The sequence below is a fragment of the Leptosomus discolor genome, chromosome 7 (assembly GCF_034619465.1).
Source record: "Leptosomus discolor isolate bLepDis1 chromosome 7, bLepDis1.hap2, whole genome shotgun sequence".
In the NCBI taxonomy this organism is placed as follows: domain Eukaryota; kingdom Metazoa; phylum Chordata; class Aves; order Leptosomiformes; family Leptosomidae; genus Leptosomus; species Leptosomus discolor.
Window position 1 is genome coordinate 945,204 of NC_141397.1, and position 21,166 is coordinate 966,369.

Below are 21,166 nucleotides of genomic sequence, written 5' to 3' on the forward strand. Positions count from 1 at the left end.
AGAGCTTGAGCAGGGCATCCATCCTCCTCCCGGCTGCCCCGTCCGCTTCCCCGAGCAGGGCGGGAGGCTCCGCAGGCCCTGGACAGCTCCTTGCTTTGAAAGCCCTCGGAGCGCCCTCCCGGCCGCTGCCAGCCAGCCGCCCGCCCCGGCGAGGCTCCCCGCCGCGCCGCCCCAAAAAAGCCGGGCGAGGGGTGGGGGGACGAATGAAAAAAAATTTTTAAAAAATCGACAAAAAATCAGGGGACGAGTCAGATTTTCCTTCCGAAAGCCTCAAAGTGTCCACGTCCTCAAAGCATGGAACCAATTTAAGGCCGCCCCCTCCCTCGCACCCCCCCCCCCCCCATACCCTCCCCTCCCGCCTCTGCCAAGGCTGCCGCGGCGGGCCCGGAGACAGGGGGCACGTGACGGCCCGCGGGCCCCGCGCGCCCATTGGCTGCGGCGCCGCCGGTGACTCGCAGCCGCGGGACCCTCCTGCGGTATAAATGGGGCGGAGCGGGGCGCGGGTCATTTAGCGTCCCGGGCAGCAGGTCGGTGTGAAGGGCCGGGGTTCTTCCTCCTCCTCCTCCTCCTCCTCAGGACTGTATGCCTGCGCCCCGCGGGTGATCGCGAACCACCGACCGGGCACCCCGCGCCACAAGGAGTCTGCATGTCTTGCGCCGCCTAGACATGCTCAGCTTTGTGGATACACGGATTGCGTTGCTGCTCGCAGTAACGTCATACCTAGCGACAGGCCAACGTAAGTGCTTTCGGCTCCTTCGTGGCGGGGGTGGTGGCAGGGGGTGGCCGGACGACTCTCCACCCAGGCGTCTTCCCCGCGGACGGGGGGCTGCAGCCTCCCAGGCGACACAGACCGGCTCACGCAACTGCCACCCCCGTCCCGGGCCAGAACCTAGCGTCTTTTTTTCCCTCAGAAATAGAAAAGGATGGCAAAAGGTCAACGGGACACCCCCCCAAAAAAAAAACAAACCAAAACAAAACAACACCCCAAAATACAGAAAAACGGGCTGGCATCTGAAGGAGAACGCAGAGCCCCCGCGGACAGCCGTGACGGCCGGACCCAGACCGCGCTTTTGTCAGCCTGCGGGCGCCCTTTCCGAAGCGGGGGGAGCCGGGCGGGCCGGCGGGGGCTCACCCCTTCCTTCCGGGGGGCACCGAGGTGCGGGACACCCGCCCCCCAGCCCCGGCCGCCCCGTATGGCGGCGCCCCCTGGCGGCGGAGCTCTGGCGCGCCGCGCTGCTGGGTGCCCTCCCAGCGGGGCGGCGGGGGGGGGGGGCGGCCGCGGTATTCGCGGGTCCCCCGAGGGGCTCCCCGCACGCTGAGCCCGCCCTCCCGGGGGTCTCCGGAGAGGGGAAGAGAGTGTAGGAGGCGGGAGAGAGAGACATGGGTTAGCTCTAGTGCGGAAAGGGGCTGGGGCTCCCCGCGGGTGCAGCGCGGCTCTCGCTGGGGAGTTCCCCGCCCCTGCTGAGGGGAAGGGCAGCTCCCCCTCCCCACACACACACTGCAGTGGGGGAGAAGCGGAGCCTTTCTGCGCCTCCCCCTGTGAGGTCCCCCCGGAGCCCCCCCCCCCGCAGGACCGGCTTAGACCTGGGCTTCGGCCGCCTTCCGAGGCGGAGGAGGGAGGGGGGCAGCCCCCCACAGCCCCCCTCAGCCCCCAGGGAGGTGCCCGCCAAGCCTCGCCAGCAGCGAGGCGGTGGGCGGCAGCGTGGCCGTGCCCCGGGGGAAGCCCCAGGGCCGTTCTGGCGGGGCTGAGGCCTGTCCCGACACACCGCGGCCGCCCCCCCGGCGACATCCCCCCCCCCCCCATCGCGCCGGTGGCGGGCAGCGGTAGCGGCGCCTGGGCAAAGGCGGAGGAGACGGAGCGGTTCGGGCGGGGGGTCCCGCCGCGGTGCCGCCGTCCCCTGGGGCAGGGACCGTTCGAACCCGCTGGCCCGGGCCCCGCGGCGGGTCGGTGCGGGGGTGGCCGCGGTTTGGCGTGGCCGGGCATGGCCGGAGGGACACTTGGTGGGGAAACAGTCGGTAATGGCGTCAGACTGCTGGCGTCGAAGTGCGGGGTGCCACGTTTTTACCGGGGTAAGATTCAGCCGAAGTGGGTTTTTAATGGCTTGAAGTTCTGTTTTCGAAAATTACTCTCTCCGACTAATTAACGAGAGCGTACTTAGTAGGAAATAACATAAAGTTCTTTCCTGTTTGGTGTGAAATTCTCTGTGACACACCATGCCGTTTACATTAGGCAGCTGTGGAAACAGGTATCTCTGGGCAGAACCACTCCCCATAAAAAGTGAGGTAGGGCCATTTATATTAAAATTTAAGATTACTCCACAAGTGAGTACCTTCAGGTGTGTCAGCCTGTCTGGATTTATTCACCCGTTGCATGCACATGTATGTGAAAATGTGCAATTTTTTCCATGGAGATACGTTTAAGCATATTTAGAGCAGATAGATTCATGCCTTTTTACCGTGTCAGCCATACTACTTGTTTTAATTTCGTTAGCAAGTCTGTTTTGAATTTGAAGTACCTAGCAATCTTACCTGTGAGTCTTTGCCATTTAAGATGATCACCTTAAAAGTAGGAAATTACATTAAGAAAACACTTCTTGCATTAAGAAAATTGATAAAATTGCATTTTGATTTCAAAGCATTGAAATGTAAAATAACTGAATCCACACTCTAATTATCTCCTTTTTTTTTTCTTTCCCTTCTTTTTCCAGATGTGAGTGAGGTCAGTATCATTATTTTTTATCTGATACGTTAACATCCAACCTCAATTAACAGGCTAGACTTCTGGTTTTGTGGGGATATTCTTTATGAACATTAATTCCCAAGATGGTCATGGAAAGGTACCAATGAAGTCCTGGAGGGACTGCCTGGAGAGGTACCCACCCCAATGTCTGAAGTGGGACGGCCTTTGTAAGAGACTGCCTTCATAGGTGTAAAGACCACGGGGGGAGAGTGACGGGGCAGTGGTGTTGGGACGTTACACCTGGCAGTTGGGACTGGAGACGACTCTGCTGGAAAGCCAGCCTTAGCATCTAGATTTCGTTGCACGGGAGGATGGTGGAAGAACTCAGGTGTGACTTGGTTTATGCCAGTTTTGTAGGCTGTGAGACCTGTAAAATTGTCAGGCTTCAGCAGAACGTTCTAGTGTAGTTGCAGGTATCTGTGCTGTATGATAAACTGCAAGTCTTCACAGTAGTGTAAAACCATAGGTTACGCTTAAATATACTGCGCTGTGAAAAATTGCAGTTATGTGGGAAGGTGGGTCTAAGTTTGTACATTATTTTCGTTTAAAATAGTGGGAGAAATTGTATCTTGTTTTAATTCTCTTCTTTATTTTTTCCAGGCACCTGCAGGGCGGAAGGTAAGCGTTTTTGTTTTTCTTGTGCGGAATGGGGGTGATATCAGACATTCTTAGGCAGACTGGTGTGTTGTTGAATAGTGGATGAAGGGAACGCGGACTACATTCATCGTCTGCAGCGTTCCCTGAGAACAGCAGGGGCACTGAGATGAGTGGGAACGAGGGAAGAATGGGTGCAACGTCTTAACACTAGGCTAAATTAAAGTATTGCATTTAGGCTGCTTCACCCAAGAGCAGAACTAAGCCTCCCAGGAACTGAACTACTTTAAAGTAGCATTCCTGTTCAGCCAGAGTTGCTTTGGGAAGATTGACGTGAATCAAACAGTCCAGCAGTGACCGTACAGGTCTAAAAGGCTGAATAGATTCTATTTTATTTCTAAAAGTCACTCCTGTTGAATTAGAGCCAGTTCTTCAGTAGAGACTGAAACCAACTTTGCAAGTACTTCTGCGGACTGTGCAGCGATACTTTGAGCTGTCGTAGTAATGACAGTGATACTTCCAGTAGCCTATTGTGCAAAACGAATGTGCTGTCTGTGGAAAACAGCTATGGGACCTGTATGTACAGTCTTCTGTCCCTTTTCCCTGTACCCTAAGTGTTTCTAAGGTATCCGTTTCCCTGTATCGTCCTGGAGAAGGTCCATGGTAACTCATTAAGTTTTATTTTCTTCCACCAGGGCCCCAGAGGAGACAAAGGGCCACAGGGAGAAAGGGTAAGGAGTTAGATTGACATTACTTTGTTTGCGATCTCTGAACAGCAGTTGTTGGGAGGCCAGTAGGAAAAAACTAAGTTTAGGCATTGATGCGAGATGAAATGAAGGCACCGGTAGAAGCTTGCGGGTGCAATGTCATTGAAAAGAAGCCGAGTTGGCGATGCCCCAGCCTGCCCCAGCAGCACCTCCCCAGCCCCGCTGGGCTCGTTGTGCCCGAGCAGAGGCGGCTGAGGTCGGGTGCAGCCCGGCAAGGCAAGGGATGGGGCGAGAAACTTTTTTCCAGCTGCCCACAGTGGAGGTAGTGCCTGAAAATGCAGGAGGGAAAGTTGATCCCTGAAGATGTGGTCTTTGAACGACGTGCTGTATGGATAAGCTCTCGGCGTCAAACCCGACGAGCCCAAGCTGGCTTTGAGGGGCGTTCGCTGCCTGTGCCTCCACAGAGGGCTTGAAGCAGCCGTGTTCTCGGCAGCCGGGCGCTCGTCCCCTGCCTCCCCTTAGTCCCAGCAGACTTTGCGCTGGGAAAGGAGCCGTCAGTGCAGGCGGTTGAGTGATTCGGTTGTAGTGTCCGCTCCTGCGGCAGTACCTGCTTTTCTGCTTCGCTGCTGCGTTGTGGCTGCTTTTTGCAAAGTGCTATCCTGGAACTCCCACCCCTGCCCGGGCAGCCTGTAGCTACCCTGTGTCTGGTATCTGCTGGAGATGGGAATGCCCTGGTGCTGATGGGCAGCTCGCGAGGGTTTCTTAGATTGTGATATGCTGACAAGCGTAGTGTGCACTGTTGGGAAGAGTGTATCTCTGTGGTCAGCTGGGTATCTGCTTTAGGCTGCCCCAACTAGATGTGTTTAACAACACAAGAGGCATGCTTTGTCCGGAAGGCAGCGAGCCTAATCCTGCTCCTTTAGAAATCCAGGAGACTTTTATTATGGATTTCACCTAGCACTGAACTGGGTCCAAAATGCAGACCAAATGAAATACCTCACCTCACTGCCACGATGGCAAAACTTGACCGGCTTTGTGCATGGAGGATGAGAGAATATAAGGGCAAGTCTTGCTGGGCTGAACACGTGTAATTTCAGGCTGTTGTAAAAGAAGTCCTGACAGTGGTAGCTGAGTGACAGTATCAAAAATCTGTAGAAGAGCACTGCTTTATTGTTCTTGAATTTGTGGTTATACCAGCAAATAGTCTAGATTGATTAAAACCTGGCCTTGAGCTTACTCTGGGTCTGTATTAGTTCATAGCAGTAGGGCTGATCTCTGCCAGTCCTCAGTTGGTCAGATTTTAGGCTCTCACTACCTGACAGGCTGTGTGGGTCCCCATGGGTCACTGGGCTTCACGGGTCCAAAATCTGGTCGCTTAAGAGGAAACTTCACAATTTGTAGATTACACTTGGTAGGATAGAGCCAGTATCGCCCCCATAAATCTCAGCTGGGAAGCCACAGTGAACACCTGACAGGAGGTGTGGCAAGGGAACGCGAAGTGCTTGTTTCCTCAGGTTGGCCACGTACTGCAGCTGCAGATATAGCGCTGCTGTAGCGTGTGCTGGTTGTTAGTGAATTGATCACCTCGGAGGTTTCTTTAACTGCTTCTAATGTGCACTTTGTAATCCTGTTTTTGACTCTAGGGTCCACCAGGTCCTCCAGGCAGAGATGGTGGAGATGGTCTACCAGGTCCTCCAGGCCCCCCTGGTCCTCCAGGTCTTGGCGGAGTAAGGCACCCGAACTTTCCATTACTGAATCTGATAATCTGTGCTTCTGACCGAGGCTAAATGCTTCTCTGCGGGAAAACGCTGATGTGGCATGGGAGAGTAGAGGAAACATTCTCTTGTGATCCACAAGAACTCGATGGTCCCAGTTCCAATGAAACTCTCCTTCGGATTTCTATTTTCCGTGGCAGATTTGGATTATGTATTCAGCAGGGACTTACGCACGGGAGCAAATCAATCCTGTTAATTCACATTAAATTTGTACAGCCATAATGTGCACGGCTAGGAGCGAAGTGAATGAAACCGGGGCTGTTCAGCAGGTGGGGAAAAGAAACGGCACTGGGCGGCTGGGTTCAAGAGCCAGCAGCTGCATTGGAATAAGCTGAAGAAGACTACCCTTCAGCTAAAAGCCCATGTTTAAAAGTCCTGTAGAAGTTTAGAACATCTTCCTTTAGGATTCTTCATTTCTGCCTGTATTCCTGCCGCAGAACAGAGCGGACTGTGCCGCACACCCGCTTTCTGCAGAAGCGTCCGTCATGTGTCCTCTGCACGGCGCTGGCTTTAACTCCTTGCTTGACGTTGGCGTGCGCAGGGAGTGTGAAGGCACAGACAGTGTCCTGTCAATCAAGTTTAGTGGCAGAATACTCTCTTGTCTTCAGTATGAATAGCAATAATTTATTTTCCTATTAGCAAACCCCAAACTGCTCTCATTAATTCCTGTTATTTTAATATGCTAATAAGACAAAGCCAGCAAGAAAAGGATTTTTGGTGGTGTTGTATGGAACTTCTTTCCGTTTTAGTGACGAGGGAAAACGTACTCTGCAAAACTAGATGTAGATTTGCCTGCAACACTTAGGCTGATCAAAGGTCAGCGGTCCAGTGCGGTGTTGCCGAGGCTGCGTGCTCCTCGGAGCTCTTGGCAGCCCAAGGGCCCACCTCGCCCGACCGTCCGTCAGGGCCGGTACGTGAATTTTGCTTCAGCAGTGGGGTGAAAAAATATGCATGGCTTCCCTCACTGGAAATCCGGCAGGACAATTTGAAGACTTCAAGAGAGTTTTTGATTTTAAATGAGCACTGAGTTTACGTTCTTAGTTTTCAGTTGACAGTGCTGCGGTGCCTCTGTCGCTGCTGCGTGGGTGTTTGAGGCCGTTGTGTGAAAGGGCCTTCCTGGGAACACCGGGTCCTTCTGGAAACAAGTGAATAGGGATGTATTTGTAACAGGGCCATGTCTAATGAGTTTTATGCGTGCTGCTTTAACATGCCACATAGCAAGTCGGATGACAGTTAGTTGTACAATGGTAATTATCAATACTTTTTAAAGCAAAATTTTTAGTATTTTAATTTCAAACTTCTTTTCTCCTGCAGAACTTCGCTGCTCAGTATGATCCATCTAAAGCAGCTGATTTTGGCCCAGGACCTATGGTAGGTATATGATTTAGCACTTGATAACTTGCACAGATAACACGTGTACTGTTTTCCTTTGAGCCTGATCCAGCTGTATTAATGCATAGTGTTAAAATTAGTGTTTCGATCGTATGTTGAGTCAGCTTGTGTACCGATCCTTTGGTGTAGGACTGTGTGAAGTGTTTGAAATGGAGTCTTAGCACTTCAAGTATGGTCTTGGGACTGCGTATTTAAGTCGAATATAGCACTACTGGGTCTTGTGCTTTAATTCTGACCGTTGACCACACTTGTGTGAATCAGTGAATCTCATAATCAGATGTCAGATAACAGACGTGCTTCGATGTAGTGCTGCTTCACCCGTGTGGAGACAGAAGACTGTGCTTTAGGAATGAGATCGATTGTAAAGCTGCTCTCTAAAGCAGGCCTAGGTCTAGGAAGTAACTCACTATCTCCGCTCCAGCCGGTGACCATTGCTCTCCCATGGCTGTACAACCCTTGGATTGCACAGGTTTGGTGGGGAATTGGCCACCACGTTTGGTTCTCAACAACCGAACGGCAGTACTTGCCACCACAAGGCTGTTCTGAGGAGGAATCGTTATTGGTTCCTCTATACCATGTCCAAATGGACCTTCAAGGAGTCTGTTGCCTCTCCCCGTGAGCTTCTAACCCTCCCTGATGTTAGCAGGTACTTCCAGTGTACAGATAGCAGGACATGGGTTGAATTCACCAGACCCCCTGACATCACAGACAACGCGTCTGGTGGGTGAACAGCAGGGTGAAGTCTGCCCAGCGTTCTTCTGGGTCAAGTGCTTGTTTCTGTTCCTGAAAACAGTGTAATATTAAATGCACTTTTGAAAGTATTTTGGCAGCTATTTAGATATTAAATGTAGGGAAACAGGAGTAGCTTTGATCAAGTTCTGCTCTCTGACAATAAATCAGAAAATGTGGCTGAGGATTTATTTGGGGTGTCACAATTTCTAAGTTTCCATTTTTGAGTCGGTTAGAGTTCATCTGACAGCAACAGCAGTAGAATCTACCTACTGTGAGGAATTTTTAAGTTTCATAAAGAAAATGTGAGAGATTGGGAAGGTAAAAAGGAGGGGAAAAACAATTATGGAATACAATTTGTGGAGATTCACAGGGCTTATGCAGTGCATGTGGTTCAGACTGTCCAGAAACAGTTATTTTTCCTAGAATTACTGCATATTTTTATAGTCACAAGATTCCTTTAGCTTCCATAAGTAAATGCCTGCATTTAATATGCATTTATTCCCCTTAATAAAACGTCTTATGGGAAAGTTACATAAACCATTGAAATTTGGCACATGATTTTAGTCTTGTAATAAGAAAATCTAAAAGAGTGCCCAAGAAAGTTTTAAACCAAATTAAAACCATAATGATTTCTGTTGAAACATCTCATAAAGCATTCACTGGGACAATAGAAGCCTAAATTAAATTTCAGTTCAAAGTTTTTGCTTGCTTAGTAAACTTAAGACAAGTGTTAAAGTGCAGTAATCTATGGAAATTTCCTTTTAAAAAGTGATTTTTGACCCTTTTTTCCAAGATGTGTGTAAATTCCGAATTCAGTCAAGGAGAGTACTTTAGTGACTTATTTTGTAGGGGAAATTAAGAGAATTTAATAAAAACCAGAAAACAATGAAACATTTAAATAGAAGTTGATCATTATTTGAAATAGATGTATACACAATATGTATAAGAGGTGTTTGATTTCTTTCCAAAATTATGGGTGAACCTCCCAGTTCAAGGTAATGCTGCCATTCATAAACCTTTGTTTTCCCTTTTGCCTGCCTACTGTTTTAATGATCCTTTTCTCCAGCATCTCTTCTTGAAAATCATGATAAAATTGACAGGCCCAAACCCAGCCTTTCTTAAGGTGTTGTTATCACCCTTGTCTTTAAACTCTGGGAGTTCATGCCCAGGGAGAGGGTACGTAGAAGAATGGACCAGTGCACTTGCTAACGAGCCAGAATAGATCACAAAGCCTGATCACAAGGCTCCCAGCCATGATGGGATGTTCCCAGTCGTCTCACTGGGTTCTGTGCTGGTTCAGTGCCTTTAGGTCTGTTTGCCCTTGGACTGCCTGTGCAAATTCATGCAGGCCTCTCTAACTTTCTCTGACTTGATTTGGACATTGTGCACTGATTTAGTATTTAGAAATACCAGGAGCTGGTGTTATAGATGAGTTTATATAGTGGTGATTCTGTTTAACGGTTTTGTCATTTTTCTCCCCTAGGGATTAATGGGACCTAGAGGCCCACCTGGAGCATCTGGACCCCCCGTAAGTACAGTCTCGTCTCTCCTACTGACTGATACCTCAAAATAGCTGGTATCTGCTATCACAGATACCTGCTATCACAAAATACCTTGTTCAAGCACTAACAAAGTCTCCCTCCTCTTCTAGGGCCCTCCTGGTTTTCAAGGCGTTCCTGGTGAGCCTGGTGAACCTGGCCAAACAGTAAGTACAGGTTTCACATACAGGCCCTGTTAGCGTTAGAAACAGGGCACCAAAGTAGGCTGGTGATGTTTAGGCCCGTTTCCCCTATCCCTGTGCACGTCCTTGGATGTTGGAATTGGATATTCCTGCTTGATCCCGTTGCAGAAGCAGAGCTGAACACTCGGGTTCAGACTCCTTCAGGGTGGAATCACAAAGCGCAAAGACAGGCTCCAGCTATGCCCCGGCTCAAGCCAGAAACCAGCAAAAAGCCTTCTGAAGCGTCTGAAGGGCGATGCTTTAAGTAATCCTCAATCTATCTTCAACAGGGTCCCCAGGGTCCTCGTGGTCCCGCTGGTCCTCCGGGAAAGGCTGGTGAAGATGTAAGTGGTTATTAAATGTTTCTCATCTCTTTTTGGGGCTATGACCCAACTCTGACACTAGGTTATTGGTAAGCTAATCATTCTATTGGCCGTAATTCTTACATTGTTCTATAGTACTGGGTAGAATAAATAAACCCCTGAAATAATTAATTTACAGTACAAGAGCTGCTGTATGTTGGAAATGTACGGAAAAAAGGGTAACTTCAAAACCTCTCCAAATATATCAATTAGCTTCCTGAATACAGGGAGAAGGAAACTTGAAAGCTAACAAGCTCTCTGTATTGATTGAAAAAGAGAAACTTTGCCGATGGCTTTTCTTTTTTTTTTTAATGGTTTCTGTTGTTATTTTGTAAAACGAGCTTTCCTTCTCAGTGCACTTTTACTGCCTTGTTTAGGGTCATCCTGGCAAACCTGGCAGGCCTGGCGAGAGGGGTGTTGCTGGCCCTCAGGTACGTCGCGGTCTGCTGTATGCAGGGCAAAGCGGGTCTCTCATTTCTGAATTGCACCACGTTAGCAGGCCACTAACGTTCCCTAAACGGATTAATCCAACTTCAAGCCTTACCTTCAGGGACATCACGTAGTTATGTTTTCGTTTGGTGTTCCCCCCGCCCCCCGTAAAGCTCGTGTGATGAGTAACAGAAGCGACATAGCGAGGCGTTACTCAGGGGCCGGTGAGCAGGCGCCTCGGCATGGCAAGCTGTGCTGCCACGGGTTAATGCATGAAATCTCAGAGTCAGAACTGGGAAGTCGGGTGGATTGCTGATTGCTGTTTGTCTGGGAACAAGTCTGGTCCTGGGACGTTGGGGAACGGACTGTGTTCCTCACGTCAATGATCACGGCCCAAATCTACTCTTTAATTTTATTAAAAGAATTTTTCTTTCTTTTTAACTGCGGTATATGAGACAATCATTCATGCTCTGTGTGTTTTCAGGGTGCTCGTGGTTTCCCTGGAACTCCTGGTTTGCCTGGCTTTAAGGGAATTAGGGTGAGTATATAGAAACTTTTTCCCTGAATAGTTATGACTGACAACACTTCAGCGTACTGAAAACCCCTGGAAATCCCCTCAAAGTTAAGAGTGCATGAACCTCTTTGAAGTTTTTAATATCTCCTGATATGAAAGACTGTTTTTTTTAAAAAAAAAAAATCATAAGATTATATTAGGAAATCATTTTGTATGTAAAGAAGGATTTACCTTACAAGACTAAGAGTTTGTGCATAGCCGTTTGTGGGAAAATATATATTAATACTTATTTTTCTATTCAATATAGGGACACAATGGTCTGGATGGTCAAAAGGGACAACCTGGTACTCCTGGCATCAAGGTAAAGATGAAATCTGAAAATTTAGGATGCATTTGTAGCTCTTCCTAGCCAAGGGCATGTCAAGTCCCCTCCAATCAGTCTTCCATGTTGTCACTAAGTGTTGCCCTCCTGTAGTAATGTGGAAGTCAGTGTAGGACAATCCTTGCTCCTTAACATGAGAAATCATTCCTGGGGCCTTATTCCTGAGCCCTCAGTCGAGTCAGTGCTTTCAGTGAGTAGGAACTGCAGAGTTTGGCTCTGGTGATTGACTATCCAGTAGCATTTGAGATGGATTTTGCTATCTCTGCTTTTCTATGGGTTGTGTTTTGCATTTTGGTGGGTTTTTTTAAAGCATGCTAAAATGAAAACACCTCATTTGTCTACAAAATTCTGCTGCGTGAGACACATGCCCTAGTGTAAGGCTTTCTGCTAAAAATTTGGATAGATGCAGTGCTCTTCTGAGTTAAGGCTATTTGATCTTCACTCTTTTTCCTTTTTTTCCTTCTTCAGATTAGTACATATTTGAACACTATCCTTAAAAAAATGCTTTAAAATATGAGCTAGAAACGTTTCTAGCAAACTTCTTAGTTTCTTCCTCTCCCATTCTACCTCAGTGCCTAATAGTAGTGGTCTTAAAAATCACTGCTGAAATGTTGGGCTGTAGGAAGTTTTAGTGCTTCTGACTTATTCCCAGAAGACTTGTGTTCAAGAACTGTTAATATAACGGTGAAAAGCTCAAATACAAACAAGCAAGAGGGAGAATTAGTAAGAGCTTAGTGCTGCTTGTTTATAGAGTTACTAATCGTAACAGAGCGTTCTCCAGTATCCCGGCAAGTTGTTAACCGTCAGAAGAAGTTTGGTAAAGAGACAGCAAGCACTCGCTCTGTCCTGTTGTTGGAGATCGAAATCAGATAAAGCAATTAAGTAAAGGAAAGAACAGTTGTTAGTAAGAGCGCTAATCTGACTGCATGGGAAGCAGGAGCATGATAAACCGAGGTCACTAACGGTGCTGACAGCATTGCTGAGGGCAAAATCTGGTGTCGCCCTCAGCGTTGAAGAGTGGGTGCGTTCAGACGTGTGCAGGGCACGGGTGCCCTAGGACAAGGGCTCTTGTCACTGTTAACCAGCTGCAGGCTTGTGGAGAAGGGAGAGGAGTCATGTTTTAGTGGCTGTCACTCGTGTCTCAGCATTACTGGTCTGCAGTTAAAAACGCCTGAGGCGGATCCTTATTTCCAGCCCTTTGACAGGACCTTTGTCACCTTGACCTCGGGCAAAAGAGAGCGTCATTCTGCGGCTGCTCTAGCTGAAAACCAGCTGCTGAGGGACCTGAGTTGGTAGTTGATGTAAATATCAGGATAAAGGGGGTAAGGAAAGCCGAGGTGGGCAAGTGAAGTGACTTGCTCTGGCCCTCCTCTTCTACGAGGGTTCCAGCTGGGCATGTTCCAGCGTAGGCAGCGGCAGTCACAGCCTCCGCACTCCCAGGACTCGAGGGGCTGTTCCTGTGTACTGGGGTGCAGGGGCTACAGGAGGCAAAGGCAGTAGGGTCCAGCAGCTGAGGGTCTCTAGAAGGTGTGTGCTGTCTGCCCGAAGCATCCTTTCAGTGACTGAAACCTGTAAACTTTCTTTTTCGTAGGGAGAGCCTGGTGCCCCTGGTGAAAATGGTACCCCAGGACAACCTGTAAGTATTTACTGCTGCTGTGGGAAACGATAACCTGATAGATGTGGTTCAGCCAGCATTTTGGTCAGGTTTTGTCAGCCAGCTGGATACTCTAATGGGGTGTGACTGTTCAGAACGAATTACCTGGCTGTAACACACTTTGTACAGAGACTCAGCAGAAGAAAAAGAATCTACACGTCTTTGTTCAGTGAATAGATATAAATGAGTTCATTTAATTTTTCTTTCAGGGTGCTCGTGGTCTCCCTGGTGAGAGAGGAAGAATAGGTGCCCCTGGACCAGCTGTAAGTGGCTTCCTGTCTGTCTGTCTGTCTGTCATAGTGACCGGCCACCTGCTGTGGCTTTCTCTCATCTCCAGACCTCTTTTCAAACCCTGTTTATCACGTTCTTTCCTCACAGGGAGCTCGTGGAAGTGACGGCAGCGCTGGCCCCACCGGACCTGCTGTAAGTTTCAGTCTTGATCTTTGGCAAGCTGGTTCCCTAGGCCTTGAGTCCCTCTTTCTGTGTGTAGAGGATTTCTTGGGCTTCCGAGAAGTTGATTGCGTGGATGTTTTTAACACAGTTCTTCGTTGCTTATCAGACCATCACAAAATGAATTACTAAAACACAAACCCTTTGCAGACAATATCCTGAGAGCCTCAGGATTTATATTAAACATGTCTGTAGCGAAGGAACAAAATATTCTCTCATTTGCACCAGTGAGTTCGTAGGGAAACGCCCAGTGAACAGAACTCTCATTTCCAACAGTCTAACAGAACAGTTCTCATCCCAAAACTAGAGAAACTTACAGCTTTTAACGGATACATACCATGCACGTGTTGCAGATCGCTGTCCTTATGTACATTCCGAAACTGTTACATGCGCTCCAGGACACAGCAGTGCACCTGCAGCGTTAACCTCTGTCATTGGCCTCTGATAACCTGAGCTATGTGAGCTAGTGTGAGCAGCCAGTAAGATCCAGCTGTCCTGATCTGACTGGTAAACACCAACTATTCTGATAAGTGCTGAGCCAATGCACATTTGTCTGGGTAAAAGGGGTTGTTGTGGTCAGAGCACACCAGCGCGTTCAGTAAACCTCATTTATTTCAGTGACATAAATGTGTGCACAAAGGTATAGTTTAGAAGGTGTCAGAAATTCAGGAACAGCCCAGGATAGCTTTTCCTTTCTGCCTTCAAAATTGGAGTCACTGATGAAGCTGCACATGGTTCTGTTAACTTTGCTAAAGCTGACTTTAATACTCCCGGTCCCTGGCATGCTTTGGCAGAGCAGAATGTGGGCATAGCCCTCCAGTCCTCCCATATGGGGTATTTAAAAAATCGATGTGATTGGGCACTTAAATTGCAGGCAAATAGAGACCTTCTAGCTAAGATCTGATGTTATATGCTGTAGTAGGACCAAAACATTTTACCTGTCTTGAAGGCAATTGAGTTACTGCAGACAAATCTGGAGCTGCTGACGGTGGAGGTGTTACTCTGCCTGGGCAGCGGCAGCGAGCCGCGTTGGGGCCCGGTGGCTGTGCCAGGCTGGAGTTATTTTACACCTACTTAGGTTATGGTGCTGTAAACATTCTGCATGGCACTAACACTCTTTTTTTCTAAAACTAAAACAGAAATAATCCTTCTTGCCACAGGGAATTTAAAATGTAAAAAGGGTCACTGCAATGGAAACTCAGGACGTTTTTCTTTTCATACATATCTTAAAGGGCATTTGGTCTTCTTTTCTTTGCTCGTGCAAAACCAGTGAGAATTCCAGGTGCCCAGTTTATGGCAAATACGGGAGGTTACAGCATGTGGGAAGCCAGCTCCTCTTTGCTATACCAGCTGACCCGTTCTATTCCCTTGGATCTGTGAGGCAGTTTTATAATAAGCGTTTACAACTGGAAGACGTTAGCCCACAAAAAAAAAAGTAGATCTCAATCCCCAATAGCTATGAAGGAGTTGGATATTTCATTAAGAATTGAAGAAAAAGTACCCCTTTTCATTTGCATGCATTAAAGAATAGCAGGGGCTGTGAATTCTGTGTCTTCCCTCGGGGTGCCTGGGTGCTGGGCGTTAGGAAGCTCGTCCTGTTGCAGATCTCACAGCAATAGCCAGACAGTGGAAGCAGCAGGAGGCCCTCGTCAAGCTGATGTGCCACGGCCTCTTGACATAAAAAAAGGGCAGTTTAATGAAAGGGCACCGGGGCTGCAGTGTTCACTGCCTCCAAGTGTGCACCCAGGGGACGCATGGACATTTCTGATCCGTTCGCCTGCGAGTTAGCTCCTGCCCTCGGCCTGACGCCTTTTCTGGGGCTTCCTGACGGACCCCAGCGTGGTCCTGCCGAGCGCTGGCTTGCAAAGAGGCGCAGAGATCTTGCCAGCCCCCTCCTGCTGCGTGAGGACGGGCGAGTGCTGCCATCAGCTCTTGCGTGTGCCCGGTGGTCTGGAAGGGCTGCTGGGGTGAAGCCCTGCCCAGTGAGCCCTGCCCAGTGAGCCCTGCCCAGTGGGCCCTGCCCAGTGAGCCCTGCCCAGTGGCCCCACTGGAGCGGCCACCCAAGCCGTGCCTTGGCAGGACGCAGTGCTCCCCCAGCTCTTGCCTGGCAGGTGCCTGCCTCCGCCCAGCCTCCGTTTGTTCCTTCTCAGGTGTTTGCCCTCAGGGCAAGGTTTCACGGAATCGCTGCTTAATTCACACGTCTTTTAGCTGCACTGCAAATGTTTTCAGCATTGATCTCGCTCTTAACTGTTTGTAGGGAGCCAAATCTGTCAGTTTGGAGTTGCAAAGGGCCACTGATACTCTGAGATGGTAACGTGTGGAAATGTCTAAGTAAATGCGCATTTTTTGGATCTGTTTACTTCAGCAAGCAAGATGTGTCTGCCGTGACGCCGTACCTTTACACAACTGCTTCCCTTTCCTTTCCTAGGGCCCTATTGGTGCTGCTGGTCCTCCAGGCTTCCCCGGTGCTCCTGGTGCTAAGGTATGAACATCTGCTCCTGCTGCTACATTTGATGGTGAAGATGAAGTATAGTAATTAATATTGCTAGGCAGCAAACCCCCACCTTCTCTGAAATGGGAGTGCTTTCTTATCAGTTACAGATCAGGAGGAGGATGAATCCCTACGGTATTTGGAGAACACCATATATGAATGCTAGTGTAAAATGCAGCAGTTATGTCACAGCTGAAGATTGAGGCTAAGCAGGTTCAGGAAGACACATAACCTCTTTTTTTTTTGCTGCTTCCTATGTGGTGCAGTTGTATACACCTTGCAAGGGTGACACGGATTGTGATAAATAAGCAAAGTAGCAGTTGACATCCCTTTACAGAATCAGTGGAGTATCAGGCTCCTTCCAGCCTAAGTTCCTGAAATTACAACGGAGAAATTGCATTTAAACTTTTCAGGTTTAGGGCAGTACAATTTTGTTCTTGCAGACTATAACTTAGATGATTCTATTTATTGCTCAGATCTCAGCATGTTTACCTGGGTAAGAATCTCATTATTTTCAACTTTACTTTGTCCAAGGAAGGACAGAGGATTTGGGGCAAAGGTATCCCATATTCTGCATTTACAAATTTCACTGATATTTGCCAAGAAGCTCAGAGCTGCATACACTTACATGTAGTGTGTGATACCGTTTTCCACCCTTAACACAAGTACTGAAATGCCATGTCACCACAAACAAAACGCTCATCTTGATCCATCTGTAGGAGAAAATAGAGTATTGTTTGCCAGACCTCTTAATATTAACCTCAGGGAAGATGAGGAAAAATAGAGATCCCATTCTGGTTATTCTTGTCAAAAAGGAAGTCTCTTGGAAACCCTGAAGAGTTCTGTGATGCAGATGTGAGCGTGGTTACAGGCATGTAATTTCTAGAGAAGACTGCCTACGTGTCCAGGGTGAACTCTGACTACTTAGAGAACTGCTGAAGAGAAGTTGTCACTATATTCGTTTTTTTTGTAGTAGACTGAGTGAATACAAGCTTCTGAGAACCAAGAACCTTTTTCCCTGTCACTTACTGCGCTGCAAACCCTATCCTGCAGCACTCTGATCAGACATCGTTTTGCATGGTGCAGCAGCGCTGACAGCACCTTGAGGTGCAGGGTAGTGGTGAATCAGGTCTCCTGCACCGTGAGGCATCTCGGGCCCATGCTGGAGGCACATGGCTGCAGCTAAGGCTGGAACCATTCTGATTTTCTGGATCAACCTTCTGTGTAATCCTCAGCGATAATGTAGCTTCTCAGACGTGCTGAGCGTCTGTTGTTCCTGTTAGCCATTAGCTTCGGTGGAGCCTGCTAGGCATCCCAGCTTCAGTGCCTTTAAAATCCAGTAGAAACTCTCAGCTCCTTGGTTTCCTGGCCTCTGGACTGGGAACATACATATAATTGTCTTCTTAGTGTCAGGCTAATGAGGTCTGCTCCGCTGTTGCCGTAACACTGATAGAGGGCTCTGTCCTTCTCTCAAACAGGGTGAAATCGGACCTGCTGGTAACGTTGGTCCTACTGGTCCTGCTGGTCCAAGAGGAGAGATTGGACTTCCCGGTTCCAGTGGTCCTGTCGGCCCTCCAGTGAGTAACTTGCCAGACTTTATCTGTTGTCGGATGGGTGCGTGTGAGACTCCGAATTAACCAGTATTGTCCTCTTTCTTAACAGGGCAACCCTGGTGCCAATGGTCTTCCAGGGGCTAAGGGTGCAGCTGTAAGTACAGCCATGCTCACGCTTGTTTTCTCTAAAAAACCCCAATTCAGTTAATGCCACAGAAAAGACAGTGAGCTCATGATACCTTTTCTCCCCTCTGTTGGACAGGGCCTTCCTGGTGTTGCTGGTGCTCCTGGTCTGCCTGGTCCCCGTGGTATTCCTGGTCCTCCCGGCCCTGCTGGCCCTAGTGGTGCCAGAGGACTTGTTGTAAGTGACCTCGTATATCGCAGGACTCCAAAACAGGACACGGGGTCTGCAGTTGTACAAGATTTCCTCTGGATATATTTATGTATTTGAGGCAGACATCTGTTCTTCCTCCACTAGGACTAGGCATTGCAGTTCATTTCTGTGTCTCACTGCGCCCTTCAGATGCTGAGGCTGAAGCGATTCACTTGGCACTCCCTTTGAGTGCAAGGACTGTCAGCTCTGTGCACGTTGGTAGTGCCAGGAGGGATGTGGCAGCAGTCTCGCAATCGGGCCGTCAGTGGGTATCCTCAGCGGAGGAACCAGCCCTGAATGTGTCAGGGTTCAATTGCTGTCCTTTCTAAGCATCTTTAACACGTTTGGGTGCGTCCTGTTGAACCAAAAATACAGTTATCTCCATTGACCATTGCTCACAAGAGAGGCAGGCATGGCACTGGATGATTAACGAGTTTTTTGATTCATGAAAAAGCTGTCCAGGTAGAAGAGAGATTTTTTGGAATGATGCTTAATTCTGTAATCTCTTTTTGTTTTGGACTCTAGGGTGAACCAGGCCCTGCTGGTGCCAAGGGAGAAAGTGGTAACAAGGGTGAGCCTGTAAGTATGGCAACATGGGAAGGTCTTTTCAGTGGAAAAGCCTGATAGTATCTGCAGGACAGTATCCGATTGCTTCTTTCCCTCTGTTTGGCTGAAATAGGGTGCTGCTGGACCTGCTGGCCCTCCTGGTCCTAGCGGTGAGGAAGGCAAGAGAGGCGGCACTGGTGAACCTGGCTCTGCTGGTCCCCCGGGCCCTGCTGGTCTAAGAGTAGGTTTTCTTTCTGTGTTACAGAAGTAGAAGCAAAAGGGAAGAGGAAATAAAGCTAGAGTCACAAAGGCAAATTAAGTAATTATGAGTGATTAAATTTACATTAATGCTGCTAAGCAAAGATCATTGGCAGTTCTGAGCCTTTTGATTAGCTGGGACAAAACCTATTTTTGCTTTGTATTAATGCTGTTTTCTGTCTTATCCCTGAAGTAATTAGAGGTTGCTTTGATTTATCCATTGTGTAATATTTAGTGAATTATCTTTGATTACTCTTAAAGCTTTGTGATGGGATTTAACTGCTTAAAACAGATGATTGGCTCACACGTAACGTGAGGTTTCAATTCAGCGCCTTCAAGGGTGCCTCGTACCCTTTTTGCTGGGTCAGGAAACCACTCCGTGAGCTTTGGGAGGTGCATGGCTTTGTGGAGGAAAAGCATGCACAGGAAAATAATAGGAAAAGTGGCAGATTCAGTGTGGCACCTTGGTCAGGGTGAAGGTGAAGCTGTGTGGGCCAGGTTGTGGGGTCCTGCCTGCTGGCTAGAGCCACCGTTGGATTGCAGTGAACACCGACAGTGCTCTGATACGAGCAGGTTAGAACCTGAAGACATCTAAGGGAAGCAAGAGAGACTTCTGTCACCTTATACGTTGACACTGAGGTGCGTGTGCCTACAGCTGCACTTACCTCAAATCCAGCAGCCCTGCTTGGAAGGCTGAAATTTAGCGAGCACTAGACGCCTTGCAGGAACAGATTTCTTTCTTCCCCTCCCTTGATTTGTTTTGTGCTCACTTGCAGGGTGTGCCTGGATCTCGTGGTCTCCCTGGAGCCGATGGCAGAGCTGGTGTCATGGTAAGACTTTTGTCCGGGTCACTATTTCTAAACCATCTTCTTCTGTATACAGATGGGTGATGCTTTTTGCTGCCTCTGCCTGATCTTATTTATTTGTTTTGGTAGGGACCTGCTGGTAACCGTGGTGCTAGTGGTCCTGTTGGTGCTAAGGGTCCTAGTGGTGATGGTGGCCGTCCTGGTGAGCCTGGTCTTATGGGTCCAAGAGTAAGTTTGAACTCTGTGGTGTAAGTTTGAACTATGCAAAGAGAAAATTACTTACAATTTAGGGACAAAATTATTCAGAAATCCAACTGCAAAAATTCAGCCTGTGCTAACCACAACTAGGGCACTTCCACCACTCTTCCCTATGGAAAAAGCATCCATAAGGAAATGATTAAGAAGCATCAAAATGTTTGTTGGAATTAGTTTCTTTTGTATGTGGCAGCATTTGATTGCCTTGTCTTGGAGCAGTGCCCCCCTGTACTGCTTACTGAAGTGTGTGTGTCCTCTTTGACTAACGAGAAGAAAAGCAAACCCCGCTGAAATGATGTGAGATGGCTGATCTCAATTATTTCAGTTTTATTTTGCAAATTATGTCACTGAAAACAGCCGTCCACTTTCAGTGGGTGCTGCAGCCAGATTATGTCCATGTCATTGTCTTTTATGCTCTTTAACCTACTCTTTCTCTTCCTACTCCACCCCATGAAGTGAAAGAGTTCTCAATGCACATGTGAACTATTAGGCATCTGCAAACGTTTAAGCACATTCTCTGCTGAAGTAGAGGCTAAATGAGTTTATCTGAGTGACACAGGTACTTGCCTACACTTGATTTTCAGCTGGCACAGGAGCACGTGCCACCAAATTGAACTTCAGTGCGTTTTAGATGTAAACTTGGTAGGAGGTACAGTCTTGTTTCCACAGTGTGTGTTGGTAACTTGGCATCTCCGCGTGTGTGCGTGTGTGCATGTAGAAAAAAACTTCTGGTTAACTGTTGGGTGAGTTGGTTTCCTTCTAAAGACATGAAACCTTTCCTTTCTCAGGGTCTCCCAGGTCAGCCTGGAAGCCCAGGCCCTGCTGGCAAGGAGGGCCCTGTGGTAAGTACCTTGCTTTTCATTGTTTCCCGTCACATGTGGAGCAGACATAAACTGGGCTTTTAAAAAGCAGAGATCTCAGCACTGAGCTCTAACACAACTCTGTGTAAAACCAGCAAGACTTTACTACCATATTACTAGAAGATCAGTGAGAAACTTTCCATTCGTTTCTGTGGGTCTCAGACCAGGCCTGTGTCCTGGAAGGGGAAGAAGAAATTACACAGTTCTACAAAAAGGAGAAAAATGAGCATGCGATGTGTAAAGTGTTTAAAGTTAAATGGCATTTGCCTCCTGTCAGTACAGATTTCTCCTAAACCTGAACTCTAATTAAATTACCCCAGCCATTTGATAGTATGGTTTGTTTTCCTAGGGTTTCCCTGGAGCTGATGGTAGGGTTGGGCCAATCGGTCCAGCTGGCAACAGAGGTGAGCCTGGCAACATTGGATTCCCCGGACCAAAGGGTCCCACGGTAAGTACAGTACAGAAACTTTCTATCACTGGACAGTATTTCCAGACTAGTCTGTAGGTCCCCAACTCTAACAGTCAGACACATCTGCCTGTGTCTTCCTGTCCTGCTTATTGGATGCCATCCAC

The 21,166-nt window shown here is 48.2% G+C and overlaps 1 protein-coding gene across 1 annotated transcript in view; it reads left to right on the top strand.

Moving 5' to 3' along the window:
• Positions 1–666: 666 nt before the first annotated feature.
• COL1A2 (collagen type I alpha 2 chain) overlaps positions 667–21,166 on the top strand; it is a 39,577-nt gene continuing 19,077 nt past the window's right edge. Inside the window, exons 1-25 of the mRNA XM_086467601.1 lie at positions 667–736; positions 2,709–2,719; positions 3,341–3,358; positions 4,030–4,065; positions 5,685–5,768; positions 7,131–7,187; positions 9,424–9,468; positions 9,592–9,645; positions 9,951–10,004; positions 10,400–10,453; positions 10,936–10,989; positions 11,273–11,326; positions 12,939–12,983; positions 13,211–13,264; positions 13,380–13,424; positions 15,880–15,933; positions 17,421–17,519; positions 17,605–17,649; positions 17,758–17,856; positions 18,394–18,447; positions 18,548–18,655; positions 19,449–19,502; positions 19,608–19,706; positions 20,522–20,575; positions 20,943–21,041. Coding sequence (XP_086323727.1) covers positions 667–736; positions 2,709–2,719; positions 3,341–3,358; positions 4,030–4,065; positions 5,685–5,768; positions 7,131–7,187; positions 9,424–9,468; positions 9,592–9,645; positions 9,951–10,004; positions 10,400–10,453; positions 10,936–10,989; positions 11,273–11,326; positions 12,939–12,983; positions 13,211–13,264; positions 13,380–13,424; positions 15,880–15,933; positions 17,421–17,519; positions 17,605–17,649; positions 17,758–17,856; positions 18,394–18,447; positions 18,548–18,655; positions 19,449–19,502; positions 19,608–19,706; positions 20,522–20,575; positions 20,943–21,041 — 1,500 coding nt within the window. The remainder of the gene's footprint in view (positions 737–2,708; positions 2,720–3,340; positions 3,359–4,029; positions 4,066–5,684; positions 5,769–7,130; positions 7,188–9,423; positions 9,469–9,591; positions 9,646–9,950; positions 10,005–10,399; positions 10,454–10,935; positions 10,990–11,272; positions 11,327–12,938; positions 12,984–13,210; positions 13,265–13,379; positions 13,425–15,879; positions 15,934–17,420; positions 17,520–17,604; positions 17,650–17,757; positions 17,857–18,393; positions 18,448–18,547; positions 18,656–19,448; positions 19,503–19,607; positions 19,707–20,521; positions 20,576–20,942; positions 21,042–21,166) is intronic.